The sequence below is a fragment of the Canis aureus genome, chromosome 13 (genome assembly GCF_053574225.1).
Source record: "Canis aureus isolate CA01 chromosome 13, VMU_Caureus_v.1.0, whole genome shotgun sequence".
Taxonomy (NCBI): domain Eukaryota; kingdom Metazoa; phylum Chordata; class Mammalia; order Carnivora; family Canidae; genus Canis; species Canis aureus.
This window is the reverse complement of record NC_135623.1, coordinates 16554055-16569537: the sequence shown is the minus strand read 5'-3', so window position 1 is coordinate 16569537 and position 15483 is coordinate 16554055. Positions and strand designations below refer to the sequence as shown.

The window sequence follows — 15483 nt, the reverse complement described above, 5'->3', positions numbered from 1 at the left end:
CTATTTTACAGGGTCAGTTTAAAGATGGATTTGATATTCTTTGAAATTCTTAAATTCTAGTAGTCACTGAAATTATAAAAGCTTTATTACAGATGAAAAACCCTTAAAGGAACCACATGAGATATATGCCTTGTTTTGTGGCTCTCTTAAAATGTCATTTCAGTGTACTATTCTTCAAAGTAATGTAAGCGGACACAAGCCAAATTAACCCACGGAGTTTTCCTTGCTCTCTGGCAACGAGTAATGCTGCAGTAGAAATTACTGACTTAAAAGGGGAGACCAGAATTCTGATTGTAATATTGTCAGTAATTATGTGACTATAGGCAAGTTTAGGCATATAAGATGAGAGTTGACCTTAGATGAATTCTAAGATTGCTATTTGAAACCTTTTACTTATCTCTGCATAGTCCAATCCATTTCTTCTTTTTCAGAGCTAAATTTTGTTTCAATATCAGCTTTGAGGTGTAACTGACATGTTAAGATTATAAATCCAATCCATTTCTTAAATATTGGAATGTTGTTCCATAGTCATATAATAGTAGAGCTGCACTAGCAATAGCTAACATTTATTTGAGCTTTTTTGAAAGTTTTGTTTGAGAGAGAGAATGATGAGGGCAGGAGTGGGGAGGAGCAAATGGAGAGGGGCAAGCAGACTCCCATCACCCTGAAATCATGACCTGAGCTGAAATCAAGAGTCATTTAACTGACAAGCCACCCAGACATCCCTAAATGATGCTTTTTTATGTGTATCTTGTATTACACCAGGGACAACACTTAGACTTCTCAAGTTATTCTTACATCATGAAGAAACTCAGGCTCAGAGGTTAAAAAAATGTGTTCGGGTTTTTTTTTAATTATTTAAAGTAGGCTCAACATGGGGCTCAAATTCATGACCCTAAGATCAAGAACCACGTGCTCTATCAACTCAGCTAAGTGCCATGTTTACAGGACCTTATAGCTAGTAAGTTGCAGAGTTTTATTTTTAACCATGAAACTTTTCTATATTGAATGTTTGCCTACTAGGTTAAACACTTGGAAGTTTTTTTTTTTTTTTAAACTTGGAAGTATTTAAACCAAAGACGCACCGGTCGTATTTGATCATTATTAACCAAAGGGTTGTAAAACTTTTATATGCAGTATAAAACCTGCCTTTAAATTCAGTTATTAGTTTCAGAGATAGAGTTCAGTGATTTATCAGTCTTATATAATAACCAATGCTCATTACATTACATACCTTCCTTAATGTCCATCACCCAGATACCTCATCCCTACACCTCCTCCCCTCCAGTGACCCTGTTTGTTTCCTATGATTCTCTTATGGCTTGTTTCCTGCTTTGTTTTGTTTTGTTTTTAATTTAAAGATTTATTTATTCATGAGAGACAGAGAGAGGCAGAGATAGAAGAAGCAGGCCCCATGCAAGGGCTCAATGTGGGACTCAATCCCAGGACTCCAGGATCATGCCCTGAGCCAAAGGCAGATGCTCAACCACTGAGCCACCCAGGCGTCCCACCCTCTTTGTTTATATCTTATTATATTTTCCCCTCCCTTCCTTTATCTTCATTTTTTGTTTCTTAAATTCCATATATGAGTGAGATCATATGAAAATTCTTTGTCTTATTTCACTTAGCATAATACCCTCTAGTTCCATCCACGTCATTGCAAATGCCAAGATTTTTTTTGATGGCTAAGTAGTATTCCTGTGTGTGTGTAATGAATATTTAAAGTCTTATGTTGATCTGCCTTATTATTTTTTTTAAAAGATTTTATTTATTCATGAGACACACACAGAGAGGCAGAGACAGGCAGAGGGAAAAGCAGGCAGTTCTCATGGCAAACCTGATGTAGGATTTGATCCCAGGAACCTGGAATGGCGACCTGAGCTAAAGGCAGATGCTCAACCACTGACCCACCCAGGCGTTCCTATTGATCTCCCTTTAAAGTCTAACTATTGCCAAAGGAGTATTTACAAATAAGGCTATAGTTTAAGGGGACATAGTGGTATGTGGAAAACTCTTTTCTTCCTTGAATATTCAGTATTTAAGACTAACTTATATGTATCTGAGACTTTCCCGTAAAATTTCTCTTCAGAAAGGATATTTATACTTGAGCCCTTAAGTTTCTCATTATGGGTGCTCTTGATTATTTTATTTTTGACCACAAAAGCCATTAGTTCAAAGCAGCCTCAATTGATGTTTTGGATGATTATGGAAGTCATTTCACAGAATTTTTTTTTTTTTTAGCTTAACACAGATTTAGCAGTTATTCCTGGAGGCATAATCTCACAATTGCGAATATTGGCTGTCCTCAAACAAGTGCTTACGTTGCAGAGATGAGGAGTGATCCTACAGGATGAGTGGAAATACCATTTTCTAAAGTAATGTGTGAATTGGTAGTTGTGAAGTTCTTTATTCAGTAGAGATGTTCTCTGGAACATCATTTTAAGTGGCTCAAAAATTGTGGTTCTAGCCACAATGAAATCATTAGGTTACAGATGCATGATCTTCCTCATAGTTCATTGAGGTCTTTTCTCAAATGTCTCATCAGACGTTTGCTGTGAGCATCCTATCTAAAGTAGCATCCTGGGGCTCCTGGGTGGCTCAGTTGGTTGAGCATCTGACTCTTGGTTTTGTCTTAGGTTGTGATCGCATGGTTGTTGGATTGAGTCCTGTGTCAGGTTCAGTGGACAGTCTGCTTGAGATTCTCTCCCTCCATCCCTCCTCCTACTCATGGGACTTGCATGCACACTTGCTCTCTCTTTCTCTAAAATAAATCCTAAAGTAGCATCCTCCATTACCTGGCACATAAGATATTCAGTATCTGTTAAAAGAATGTATAAATAATATGAATAGAATTATTTCATGAATGTGAATAGATAAAACAATGTTTAAATTAATTTTGTATGTACTAATATATTGCAAGTAAATTATAAGTAGATATTTGGCTATTTTACTTACATCTTCTAAACTTAGGTTTTCCATTTGGGAAGAAGGGTAGCCTCGTTTGGCTCAGTTGTCATATCCAAATACTTATTCAAAAGCTTAAGAAATTTCGTGAAAATTTATTGCAATAATAATCCAGCCTTTCTAAGTAAATAATAATTTTAAGGTTGCTGTCTATATGGAAAGAATTTACAAATAAGATCTGTAATGACCAGTTTTAATGTAAATAATGGTATACTGAGACTACAAAACTCCATTGAATACAGAATATAGCCTAGAATATTGAAGTCTATTAATTATATATATTGTGTATTGTTCCTGTTGTACAAATAAATATATTTATTTGCACATCAAGAATGATATTAGTTATGTAGCCTTCATGTGGAAATACTTCACAATATTCCAACACAAAATGCGAGTTTTTCAGTAAAGATTTTATCTTTGAAAAGTTAGTCCAAATATGCTAAAGTTAAGGCAGAGTAAAACAATCTCCTACCTCTCCAAGGTCCCCTCCTACCCACTAAGCCAAAAAATAAGAAACAAGAAAAACATTACCCCCAAAAAACAGATGTTTAAAAAATAATCATTTTCTCTGTGTTTTAAAATTTAGGAACAAGTTCCAGTTCCAGTCTATCATCCAACACCAAGCCAGACTCGCCTAGCAACTCAGCTGACTGAAGAGGAACAAATTAGGATAGCTCAAAGAATAGGCCTTATACAACATCTGCCTAAAGGAGTTTATGACCCTGGAAGGGATGGATCAGAAAAAAAGATCCGGGAGTAAGTTTTAATTTATACATGTTTCAAAGGTCCATCTCCAGAATTTTGCTTTTGAAAAATACTCTCCTGGATTTTAGAAGTTAGATATTTAAGATAATCATTTCAAGCAAGAGAATGTTGAGTTACAGTAATTAAGAATTTTCGGTAAAAAGATAGCTAAGAAATGGTATGAATTCTGACCATATTATATGTTGTCTGTGTCCACTTGGATGACAGTTGATGTCAGTTAAAATGATTCATGTGTGATTGTGCTGGTGGCCTTGTCAGTTAGGAAAGCAATTTGGCAATATGTCAAGGACCTTCTCAGATCTATACTGTTTGAGACCGTCAGCTCTAGAGATCTGTCCTAAAGTGTGTACCTCAGTCCAACTCCTAGTGCTTTATATACAAAGATATTCACCATGGTTTTACTTAAGAGTAGAAGTATAGTTAATCGTGGCATAGGAAAACTTTGGTAGATTATGCAGTATTAAAATTGTTAAGGAGTTTTAGTGACAATGAGGAAAATCTTAAATCCTTTTTTAATTTGAGGAATAATTTTATTAAGCCTGATGAGTTGAGTATCAAATTTTACTTCTGGGAAGTTTTTGTCCTCAGATCTCATTACTGTCTAAGAATCCCTAATGAGTACTTCTTATAGGTTGAGAATGATCTTGCCAACAAAGACATACTCTACTATACTATGTTGATGCTTAGTTGTTTTGACTCATAGCACGATTTAGTGCTAGTACTTAAGAACCTGTCTTGAATACGGACTTCTGAAATCCTACAGCACTGGGTTCCTTCTTAAACCTGTAGGAAAAAATGCCGTGAATCTGAAACTAGGGTTAATGAAGAGATCTTTAGCTACAGCAGCTCAGTTAAGTAGGCTAAAATTAGTGATGGTTTTTTACATAGTTATTAAAATGAAAACTGTCTTACTCCTGGGTGTACATTAAAAACTGAGTTCATGTAAACAGAGTTGATCTGATGGCTTCCTACCTGAAGCATCACATTCTTTGGGTGTCTTGTATAATATGTAGCTATTTTACAAGTGCAGTTCTAGGAATGGACCTGATCCCCACGTGGTCCATTTCTCTTTGCTCTGTTGATAGCTCTCAAACTCCCATGAATTTCCAGCGGATCAAAATGAGAGATTGCTGATGGATTAATGCTTATTAGGAAAAATCAGTTTGCATGCTTTGGTAGGATGACAAGCAAGCCATTTTCATCTGTTCGGATTAACAGTCTTTGTAATGGGATTTTAAAGAGTATTCTAGATACATCACTTCTCTAAAAAATGCTTTCTGATTTCTCTCTCCCTCACCCCCAACAGGTGTGTTATCTGTATGATGGACTTTGTTTATGGGGACCCAATTCGATTTCTGCCGTGCATGCACATCTATCACCTGGACTGTATAGATGACTGGTTGATGAGATCCTTCACGTGCCCCTCTTGCATGGAGCCAGTTGATGCAGCACTGCTTTCGTCCTACGAGACTAATTGAGCCAGGGTCTCTGGTCTGACTTCAAGTGAACCATCATTTTTTGGTGGTTTTGATCTTTTGTCACTGAGCCCAAAGAGTCAGGGATTAGGAATTAAGATCATGCACAAAAGTTTCCTAAAAATTCCTGAATGGCTGCAGATGTTGGGGAAAAAAATATGTGATATTTTAGAAACTTAGGGGGAAAAGTAGGATGGTATTTTTATGTAAAGCCTTGACCCAGTGTTTAAAAATATAATTGTATTTAGATCTTGTTATGCTCCAGTACATAGGAATTGTGTAAAGTGTTACAGCAGCTGTATATGTTTAAATTGTGTGTGTTGAAGATTAGGAAAAAGATAGTGGTTGTTTTTCCTAAATGAAATAACTCTCTTTTTCCCCCCCACCCAAATTCTTTTCTGAAGTTGCTGGCATTTGGGTCAAGGTTTTATTAAAAGCTACATTTTATAACACTGGCACAAAAAAAGTAGTTTTAAGCTTGTTTGCACAGTTCTTTTTTTCCATTGGAAATGGAATTCATTGCCTTAGGTCTTTTTAAATAGTGTATTATTATCGTTGGGGCTGGCTCTATGCTTGAAAACCAGTTTATTTATAACCTGTTATAAGTGCTATATCTGTTTGCAGTTAGGAAATGCAGAATTCAAAGTGATCTCCTAGCTTGTAAGCAAACTGAGATGCACTATCCCTTTTCTATAAACACTGAGTTAATGTCAAGAAACCAACTCTAGTAAAGTGGGGTTTACTGTTACCCTTTCCTGTGTGTTTTATCTAATTACTTTGGTTGTTAATATGGTAATAATTAAAAGTCAAGGTAAATTTTAAATATTAAGATTTCTGATTTATGGAGCTTGAATTATGCCACCATGCTTATGTAAAATGAAAGTGGCACCATGGTGAAACTGAGAAAAGTTGCTCAGTTCTAACAGTTTTGATTTATTCTTTCTTGCGACCTCCTTCCCTTATTGTCTTGAACCATAGCAAAAGGATACTGCATCTCTTATTATTGTAGTGCTGAGGTTATTGAAGTTCTATAAAACACATCTCAGTCTGTTTCTTTGAAAGGAAAAGTCCTGCTGGCTGACAAGTCTAAGCAGGGAGAATTAAGATAAACGTATTCATGTTTTGCACACAAATGCAGAATTTGTATAACCATATGACTTCATAGTTGTGATCTCAAAGAGGGAATTTCTCCTTTATCTTTCTTGCAGTTAATGTAAGAACACTCTGAATCTCTAAGCTTCTGAAGTGTTAGAGGTGTTAGAGGTATAGATGGTTTAGTAAAGATGTAGTTTGTAATGTTTTATCCATTTAGCATGTGTTTATTTTTCCTTATGTACTCAGAGGTGACTTATTTGTTCAGCTCAGTGATATTATACAGCTAAGTATATCATTCATTAGCAAAAGGAGAAGCAATCTCAATCTAACATCAGAAATGTTTATTTAATATTGAGTTGAATATTTGACTCTAACACTTTTCTACATACAAAACACAAGTATCTTGAGGGTTCTTCAAAATTGCATTGTAGAGGAATTCAGTATGTCATAAATACTTAAAGATTTGACACTAGACTGTAGTATCCATATGTTGGTTAATTTTCTTATGAGCCCCATGATGGAAAGACTTAAAGATGAATTTGAGAAAAACTGAAAATTAGATTATCAGGTTCTGTTAAATTGTTACATGTATCTTGCTTAAGTTTTTGTTCATTAATTTATATCCACTCAATTACATAAAGCAAATTTGGAGGAAACACCTGAAGTTGTGCAATATTTTCATAGATATTACTTTTTTTATCCTTGTGTTTTCTACTTATACATGTCTGACTTTCCTTTTTTCTAGATTGTTAAAATTGGTAAGTGAACTTTTAAAAACTAATGTTGCTGTTAGTCTTTATTGCAAGGCTTCTTTCACAGAAGTTTGGCAGTAATAGTGAAGGAACTAGAATTGAGCTGAAAAAAAATTTTTAAGGTACTTTGTATTCTTTAATTTTGATTTCCATACACCATGTTAAGAACTATCAATTTTGGCTTTTACTAAGTTAAATAAAGTTATAATACAGTTGTAAAGGGCTACAGTTAGAGTTGTTTACTTAAGAATATTCCCCAAATTATCTAATCCTTTCTTTTAAATGGTGTATAATTTTAATCTCTAAGTTTATAAACTTGGGAAGTATTTTTTATGTGGCATTTAATACCATCTAATCATAAATTTAGAAGCTTGATAGCTTCAGATTTTCTGAAGCCAAATAATAGGTGCAACATTTCGATTTAGGAAAGATGCATTCAAGGTTGGCTATAGGATTTGAAATGTCTGAAAAGCCTGACCAGGAAAAAGTAAAAGAAATCTTAAGTGTAAACCTAGAAGTTAGTTGAAATACTTCGGTTCACAAAAACCTTTTCAATTCTGAGTGTTCTTTATAGAGAATGTCTTAAACCAGGAAAAGATTTCCTCCTGTTGGTGTCCCCTACATAAGCCCGTATGATTTTACAGAGTACAGTGAGCATTGGGCTAACCTTCTTTGCACACAAAGCCTGGTCATAAGGAAGCACATATTTTACAAAGGAATAATAGTCAAAAGCAGACCTGCCTAGATTTCTGAGACTGAAATGGTAAGCAGTGAAGAAGGTAAGTTTCTTTGGCATGATTCAGAAATGTAAGCAGTTTGGTGGTTACCTCCGCTCAAAGGCATCGCCTAGCATTGTCTCAGAGCCAGCCGATTGCACGGCAGCCACTATAGTAGCCTCAGCTAATTTCATAAGCCTTTAATTTTGAAATTAGTGAACATGAGAACAGTGGGATTGGGTAGTATCTCAAGTACTTTTAAATTTACTCACTGACTGTAAAGATCATGTGGTCTTTTCCTGGATGGATGAAAGAGAAGCTAGTTTATAATCCATCCTGTACCCTCTCCGCAGCTCCCCTGCTCTAATGCTACACTGCGCTATGCGTTCAGTGTAGCTCCATCATGGGAAGTATGGGCAGAAGAGCCGTCAGCATCCTGAGCTGGCTTTTCCTGACTGTGTTTTTTATTAATCCTTTGAGAACTTAGCTGAATTCCTTCTAATTTCTTCCCTCCTAGTCTCCATTCCTAAATATTTGGCCATTGAGGTCTCGTTTGCATCAATTTCATGCCTCTTCTATTCATGAAGGCTGTGCTGTGTTCCTGCTCTCTTCAGGAATGATCTAATTATAGGCTAGCCTACCTGTTAAGATGGGATCTGCCCATTCATCTCTTTATTTTTTTTTATTTATTTATGATAGACATAGAGAGAGAGAGGCAGAGACACAGGCAGAGGGAGAAGCAGTCTCCATGCTGGGAGCCCAAAGCGGGACTCCATCCCGGGACTCCAGGATCGCGCCCTGGGCCAAAGGCAGGCACGAAACCGCTGAGCCACCCAGGGATCCCCCATTCATCTCTTTAAATACATTGTTTTCCTTAAAGATATACACAAAACATCTTTAGGTGCTCATTAATAAATGCTTGTTATTGAATATAATTACTGATTGACCTATTATTAGATGAGGTTTTCCTGAGAGCCATTACAAGTGGTCTCTGAAAGAATTTTTTTCTCAGTTTTGTGGATGAAAACATGTATTTGCCTATGGCTAGGCAGTGATTTAATACAATCCAGATTTATGGCTTTCGTGTGTGGTAATCAAATGAAACATAAGGATTTAATAGAGTAACGGTAAACGTTTGATTGTATAATATAAACATCTTAAAAATAGTACTTTTTCTAAGTGGTTTGAAAGATATACGAAGTTAATTCTATGTATTTAGGGAAAGTTAAAGCCAACTTAAGTTGGCTATTAATTAGCTCTGCACATAAAGTATTTTTACTAGAGAGAAATACCTTTTTTTCTTCTAAGCTCCTAAGAGCTAAATTACAACACATTAAGGTTTATATTAAAATGACACATTAATAAATGGATGAGGCACATGTATTTTGGCAATGTTAATTTTTAAATATAGTTTGTAATTTGTTTTCTGAGAGCCTGTGGATCTAAAAACATCCCACACAAAAAAGATTAGCCCAGTTAATTCTACCCAGTTTATAAATTTATAATTTTATAAATTACATAGTGGTAGTTTAAAAAATAACAGCATGACTGGGTGCTCCTTGATTCAGAGGTTGATTGTCCAGGTATGAGTATTGCTTTTCTATTTTGGCTATTTCCTTGCTCTTTAGCTTGGAAACAGAATCCATGAGTCCCTTTACAACCCATTTCCTAATCCATAAAATTTTGTTAGGGGCTTCAGCAAAACTGTACAAAAGGGATTTGGATTTATCTATGTTTTAATTGTCCACATTGTTCTTGTCCGTGTTAGCACTCTGTGCAATAGTCTTTGGTCAGAGCAACAGCTGGATCCACCTGTTTAATGTTGTTGATCAACTAAAACCATTTACTGTTTTCATAAAGTTTTTAAGACAACTTCAGGAGAGAGAACTTTCTTTTACATTTTTTTTCTTGAGAAAAACTACTTTCCACTGGAAGACGGTCTTCTTTAAATGCCTCCACAGAAAGTTTTTTTCTCTGCATATGAATGAAGCAGCATTATCAAGGTATAGACTCGAAGCATCTAAAACTGATCCTGATCAAAGGAGGAGCAGCATCAGTGCTTGTAGACTCCGGATTTCTTGGCCCTGAGAAAAGTTGAAACAAGGTAGCTGAGGGTTTACCTCCAGAGTCTGGTCCTAGTGGTGAACCCTGTGAGATTCGGTTGCTTTGCAAAAGTAATGAGCCCAGCTTCCTGGGGAAGGCCTCCTAATGGTTCCCCTCGCCATTTAGGATCCAAAGGCAAGTCTTGGACAACGTGTGAATCGGGAAGCCAGGATCATGCGTCAGGGTCAGGATCGGACACCGAGATTGGCCTCCAGCACGGTCCATTCAGGAGGTGTGGAAATAGGTCACATCTGCCAGTTCCAGAGCCATGCCACAGGATTTCTGCTGTGTGAGCTATTAGCCAGCACCTTTCCCATCCGCAGTAGTGGCTCAGAGGTCAGTATAAGTCAGATTCAACTTTAAGTTGATAATTTTACCAGCAGTTCAGCAAAGTGTGGCTTTAGAATTCAGGTGCCCAGCTTTAAATCTCTGCTGCATGATAGCTGTGTGATCTTAGGCAAGTTCTTTACCCTTTGTCTCCATTTCTCATGTGTATTAGTCCCTACTTCATAGAGTGGTTACGAGAATGACATGTAAAGTGCTTACACTAGCAACAGGTAAATAGCGAGCACTTAATATTAGCCATTATTTTTCAAAACACCCAGAGCATATGGAATCTGGTGTTCTGAACAATTTGCTAATGATATGAGGAAAAATAAAACCCAATCCAGTCATTAGTGAGGTGTTACCTGTGATGTGTCTGATTAAACTCGAATATCAGCTTGTAGAAGTCCATAGCAACCTTTCATAACTGTCCTCCCAAGGGAACGGCTGTTGTATTTTGTCACTTAACAGTTGGCTTTATAGAGTAAAAGCAATTCATACATTGCTCATTTGGAAATGGATTTTTCAAGCTGCCAAATGGGTTTCCTTGTTTGTGGACCTAACCTGTTCAGCAGTGATGAACTTTGTACTAGATTTCAAGAGCTGTGCTAACCTAAGCAAAAAAGCATTTTCCAACCTTGGAAAAGCTACATCTGAGGTATGTGTGTATGAGAAGTTCCCATTTTTGCTTGGTTTTCAGAATCCAAGCACCTCTCATTTATTAGTGAATTAGTATGATGGTGCTAACATAAGGAAACAGTTGTTAGGCTTTCAATTTGAAGCAAAGAAAAAGACTGTCTTGTCCTCAGCATCTTAGAATAAACAAACTTGGGAGTAACTCCAGAGAAAAGTCTGATTTTTTTTTTTTCTTCATGATTCTAACACTCAGCTGGCAGAGGCTTTCTGAAAACCTCCTGGTGCCATTCAGTTGCTGGAACTCCTCCACCTGGGTCTCAGCCAAGTCTTGTGTTGGCATTGGCCTTTTAGGGTCCCGGCTTTGCTGTCAGGTTATGACTTTCTGCCACGAATGACGAAAGCTGTCTTGGAAGCACTCCCATTCCGACTTGAGATAAGGAATTGGGAATCCTGCCAACACACGGGAGAGCTGATAGGGGCCAGCACAGTGCTGGAAGCCGTCCTGCCAGTCCGAGGCCCGTGCCCATGAGAGGCGGAGGTAGACTTTCCATGGCCAGGGCCTGTGTAGATCGTGTTACGTAGTCACTGCTTCCGAACAGCGGAGCTCCTCCGTGTATCAGGATTTAGCCTTTCCCCAAATGAAGATGTTGGCTCTCCCGTGCTGGGCTACTGTCGGGCCCACGAGAAAGCCTGCTGTTTCTCGCAGAGTCGCTTAGGGATACCAGGCTTTGGCAGCAGGTAGGGAGGTACATAGCCTTACCTCATTTTGGATGTGAAAATCCAGAAACATGGGACCAGAGTCACACTCAGAACCATTGACAGCAGGAAAGAGCCTTAATCTAGTGCAAATTACTAATCTTTTGAGAGTCCATGACTTTTCCAAGGTCACTCTGAAAATTAGTAACAAAATGGGGACTCGAATTCAGGTCTCCTTACTTCGAGGCCAGAATTCTCCACCTGGAAGCTAGCTGCCTCTCCCGGGTACATGTGCTAGAAAGCTCTGCACTATTAGAGACATAACAACTAGAAGTGGCTCAAAGGAGATAGAAGCAGCCCAGGACAGAATATTCACTTTCAAAGTTTCTGAACAAAGATAATGGTGGTAGACACCTGACATTTTCACCCAACTTCATAAACATGTTTTTAATAGATGTCTTCAGCCGCAGGTGGCATAAAGGAGCCCAAACCCACTAACTTCTCTTACCAGCCAGACTGTGGCCACAGCAGCAGACAGAGGTCAGGTGACCTCGGCTCATTAATGAAGCCCAGCAGGAAATCGGTAATAACATTGACAAGGAAACCATCCTGGCATACATTTTTTTTAAGTGCCTAAAATGAATGTTTAAGTTTTTTGTTAACTGCAATTTTACAAACTGTGCTTGGTATCCTGTGACCAGCGTGCTGTTATCTATCTGCAGCGGTAGGTACTAGCGTTCCTGTATGTGAAGGAACCATGAAAGGCCACCCTCCTCCAGTAGCCTGGTTCTAGTCACTGCTGTCACCCTCCCTGCCTGACAACCTAGGCTCAGGCTGCCCTGGAGAGCAAGCTTGCAAAGGACTTGCTCTTGGTGGCGAGCATTCTGTGTCTAGATCTAACAAAATGAGAAATTTTTTTTTCATAGCATTTCTGCTCTGACAGTACTAAGTGCAAAACGATCTTGAATGAGGGTTTTGTTTTCCTAATGAGAGTTTGCTTTACTTAAAACCTATGACTTCATTCGGTATTAGTCACAGAAGGCTGCTTGCCTGTGTTAATAGATTAACCTCCCCAGCCCATGGCAGATGTTCATAGGTGTTGGCTAAAAGTCCAGCGATTCCAGAAGATTAGGAAGTTGTCTGTGGTTCTTCCCTTACAGAAATTGCATTCATCTCTGAGGAGACACATTTCACAGATGAGTATTTTTACTGTGTACATGATTTTCTTCCTCCAGGGAAATGGTGAAGTTGAAGTATGCCGTCCTTAGCTGGGCATATGGTCACTGAACTGGAGCTCTCACTGTAACAGCCCTGGAGCTTGCAAATTCAGATGCTTTGAGAGCCCAGAAGGAGAATATGGGAGTTTAAAGCAGCCTCTACTCAGCTCTGATTGTTGCCTTGTTCTATAGGGATGTTGCCAGGTTGGATTTTCTTTTTAAATAAGAGGCCAGAAACCAGATTTGTTGCGATCTCCCCATCTTTAAATGTCAGTAACTTATTTTAAAACATTTAAGGCATCATGTTGTCTAAATAAAACATACCTGGGCCATATGGCTTCTGATCCAGACTCTGCCTTGCCCAAGAATTCAAGCAACACATACTCTACTGAAATAGATGTTGCGTGATCTCTTAAGTGTGTGAGTTTTATTACTTAAATATCTTTTCTCTTAACTGAAAAATCTAAAACATACACAACAGGCCAAGAATATAACCATTCTAAGAAAAATGCTGTCAGGAAATAAATGTACCTCATAGTAAAGCACAGAGGATTTTTGTTTTGTGACTTATTCCCAGCTGGTTCCCGTGGGCACAGTGAGGATGCAGACTGGTGTTGAGACCCTCCCCCACGACGTCTTGGCTTTGGTTCAGAAAGAGCCACAAAGCTCCCGTTCCGTCAGGCCTCAGCAACTCTCAGTCCTTATTAATGAAGATTGATTTTTTTTTTCATGTAGATAGACTCACAGGTCTTTTTAGTGAAATAATACTCATCTGATTTTTTTTTTAATTAGAAAGTTACTAAGGGAGTGAAAATGAAGTGTAAGAAGTAAGGTGTAGGTGCCTGTGCAACCTCTTGCCCAGCACTCAGAAGCCTTGATGGGGTCTTTGGCCTTGGAAGCTGAGACACTGCTGAATTTTGAAAAAGCATCATCTGTAGATTTACCTTCAGATCAGTATGGGTTGAAACAAAGATTTACAGTTTTTCTTTTAAGCCAACTGTGATCCCATTAATATATTTCTAAGGAAAATGTAAACTGTTCATACATTCTCTTAAACATCACAGTGAAAAACAAGTACCCGTATGTGTGACAGGGCAGGCCGAGGGCCCCACCCACTCTCCTTGAAGGCCCTTGGCCGCACTGGTGAGAATGCCGGCTTCCCTTCCGAGTGGATACCTATGTCGCGCTGTCCCGCTGGAGCACCGGTGGGCCCCAAAGGCAGGGCGGGGGGTGGGGGGATCTTTTTGAAATGTTTCCAGGAGCTCTGTCCGTGTCTCTGTCTTCCAGCCTGGGAGGGAGTGCTGTATAAAACTACAAAGACACTGAGCCCGTGGATCTGGTGCCATTCTCTAGGGAAGACTTGGCTTGGAGTACGGCTGCCTGGATTCTAAAATGTGTCCTTGACTCCATGGAGTAATTCTTGTAGTTTTGCCTGGAAAAAAGCAAAGAATCAGACCTGTAAGGCTGCCCTGGGAAGTGTTCTTCCTTCAGTCTGAGCTGCAGGAGGCTACCAGGCCAAGGAGGCTCTCTGTCCGAAGAGGTGGGCCCTGCCCAGTGTGGACTCACAGATCCCACACAGTGCCCTCACCCTGGTAGGTACCCTTGAACTACTCCACGCCTGCTGAGTCCCCAGGCCTGACAGAATTATTTTAAGAGAGAAATCCATGGGGCCAGAAGGTGGCAGACCTGGGTCTTCTACTAGCTCTGCAGTTGGGCCTGTGGTGCGACCCTGGGTAATTCATTCCCTATTTCTGGGATCCCGATCCTTGCGGGGTTCCCAGGGACCAGGCCTGGCCTCTGGACTCCCATAATGCCCTTACCAGCACCCTCCCTGCTGCCTCTGCTCCTGTCTCCTGAGCTTGGGGGGAACAAAGGAGAGACCAGTGCTACCCATGCCTTACTTGGCAGTTTCCAAGAGTTTGACAGCCTCTTCGTTTCTGCCTTGCTCCATAAACAGTAGGGCCAGCTCCAGCAGGGCGTTTGGGATCAAGTAGTGGTCATATTTAATCTTCTTTTCACTGTAGGACAGAGAAGAATATGGCTTACAGGCCCTGCTCTTGGATATCCTTCGGGTTCGTCCTGAGCCCTCTCCACGTGGAAAGATCTGATCCGGGCCCTCACGCACGTCTCCCTGACAATGAAGCCTAGTTGGGGGAGACTCTTAGCCGTAGAAAGGTTTATGATCGCCAGCAGGGCTTTCCAGTCCTCTGCACCTAGGGCCCCAACAACTTCTGGCTTGTGCCTGTCCTTTGCCCATGCCCACCTTTGTCCCCGACCCCCTTGGTCCAGGGGAAATGGTTTACGAAATTAGGAAGTCTCCTGTCTCCAGGCTGGCTCTTCTGACCCATCCTCCAAGCTGCCCCAGAGGTCACCTTTTAAAACCCAAATCTGCCCTGTGAAGTATTCTTCTCGGATCTTCTGTCTACAGGATAAAGTTCGGCCATATAAGCAAAACATCCATCCCTTCTCCGTCTAGTCCCCTTTACTTCCTCTGTAACCCTGTCCCTCTGTAACTCCACCCAGGCAGGGAAGGACTTAATCACTGTTACCCCGACCTTCCGTGTTTTCCTTGTGCCCAGGTACCTACTCAAAACTCCTGCTTTCCTTTCTCTGCCTAATAAACTTCCCAGTTGAGATGGCCTCCCTGGGAAGCCTTATCTCGCAGTATGTTTAGGTCCCTCCTCAGGGCACTGCTTGCCTCAAGCACAGTCTTGATCATACCAGATGGAGTTCCTAAAGC

General features: G+C 39.6%; 2 protein-coding genes across 12 annotated transcripts in view; one reads left to right on the top strand and one right to left on the bottom strand.

Moving 5' to 3' along the window:
• Positions 1–6955, top strand: part of RNF11 (ring finger protein 11) — a 35795-nt gene extending 28840 nt beyond the window's left edge. For both annotated transcript variants that reach the window (XM_077844982.1, XM_077844983.1), the window contains exons 2-3: positions 3551–3720; positions 5036–6955. In XM_077844982.1, coding sequence (XP_077701108.1) covers positions 3551–3720; positions 5036–5207 — 342 coding nt within the window. In that variant the 3' untranslated portion in view covers positions 5208–6955. The remainder of the gene's footprint in view (positions 1–3550; positions 3721–5035) is intronic.
• Positions 6956–13741: 6786 nt separating this feature from the next.
• The window catches only part of TTC39A (tetratricopeptide repeat domain 39A), a 36139-nt gene continuing 34397 nt past the window's right edge, over positions 13742–15483 (bottom strand). For all 10 annotated transcript variants that reach the window (XM_077844972.1, XM_077844977.1, XM_077844976.1 and 7 more), the window contains 2 exons: positions 14645–14761; positions 13742–14175 (listed from right to left, as the gene is read on the bottom strand). In XM_077844972.1, the coding sequence (XP_077701098.1) occupies positions 14055–14175; positions 14645–14761 (238 nt within the window). In that variant the 3' untranslated portion in view covers positions 13742–14054. The remainder of the gene's footprint in view (positions 14176–14644; positions 14762–15483) is intronic.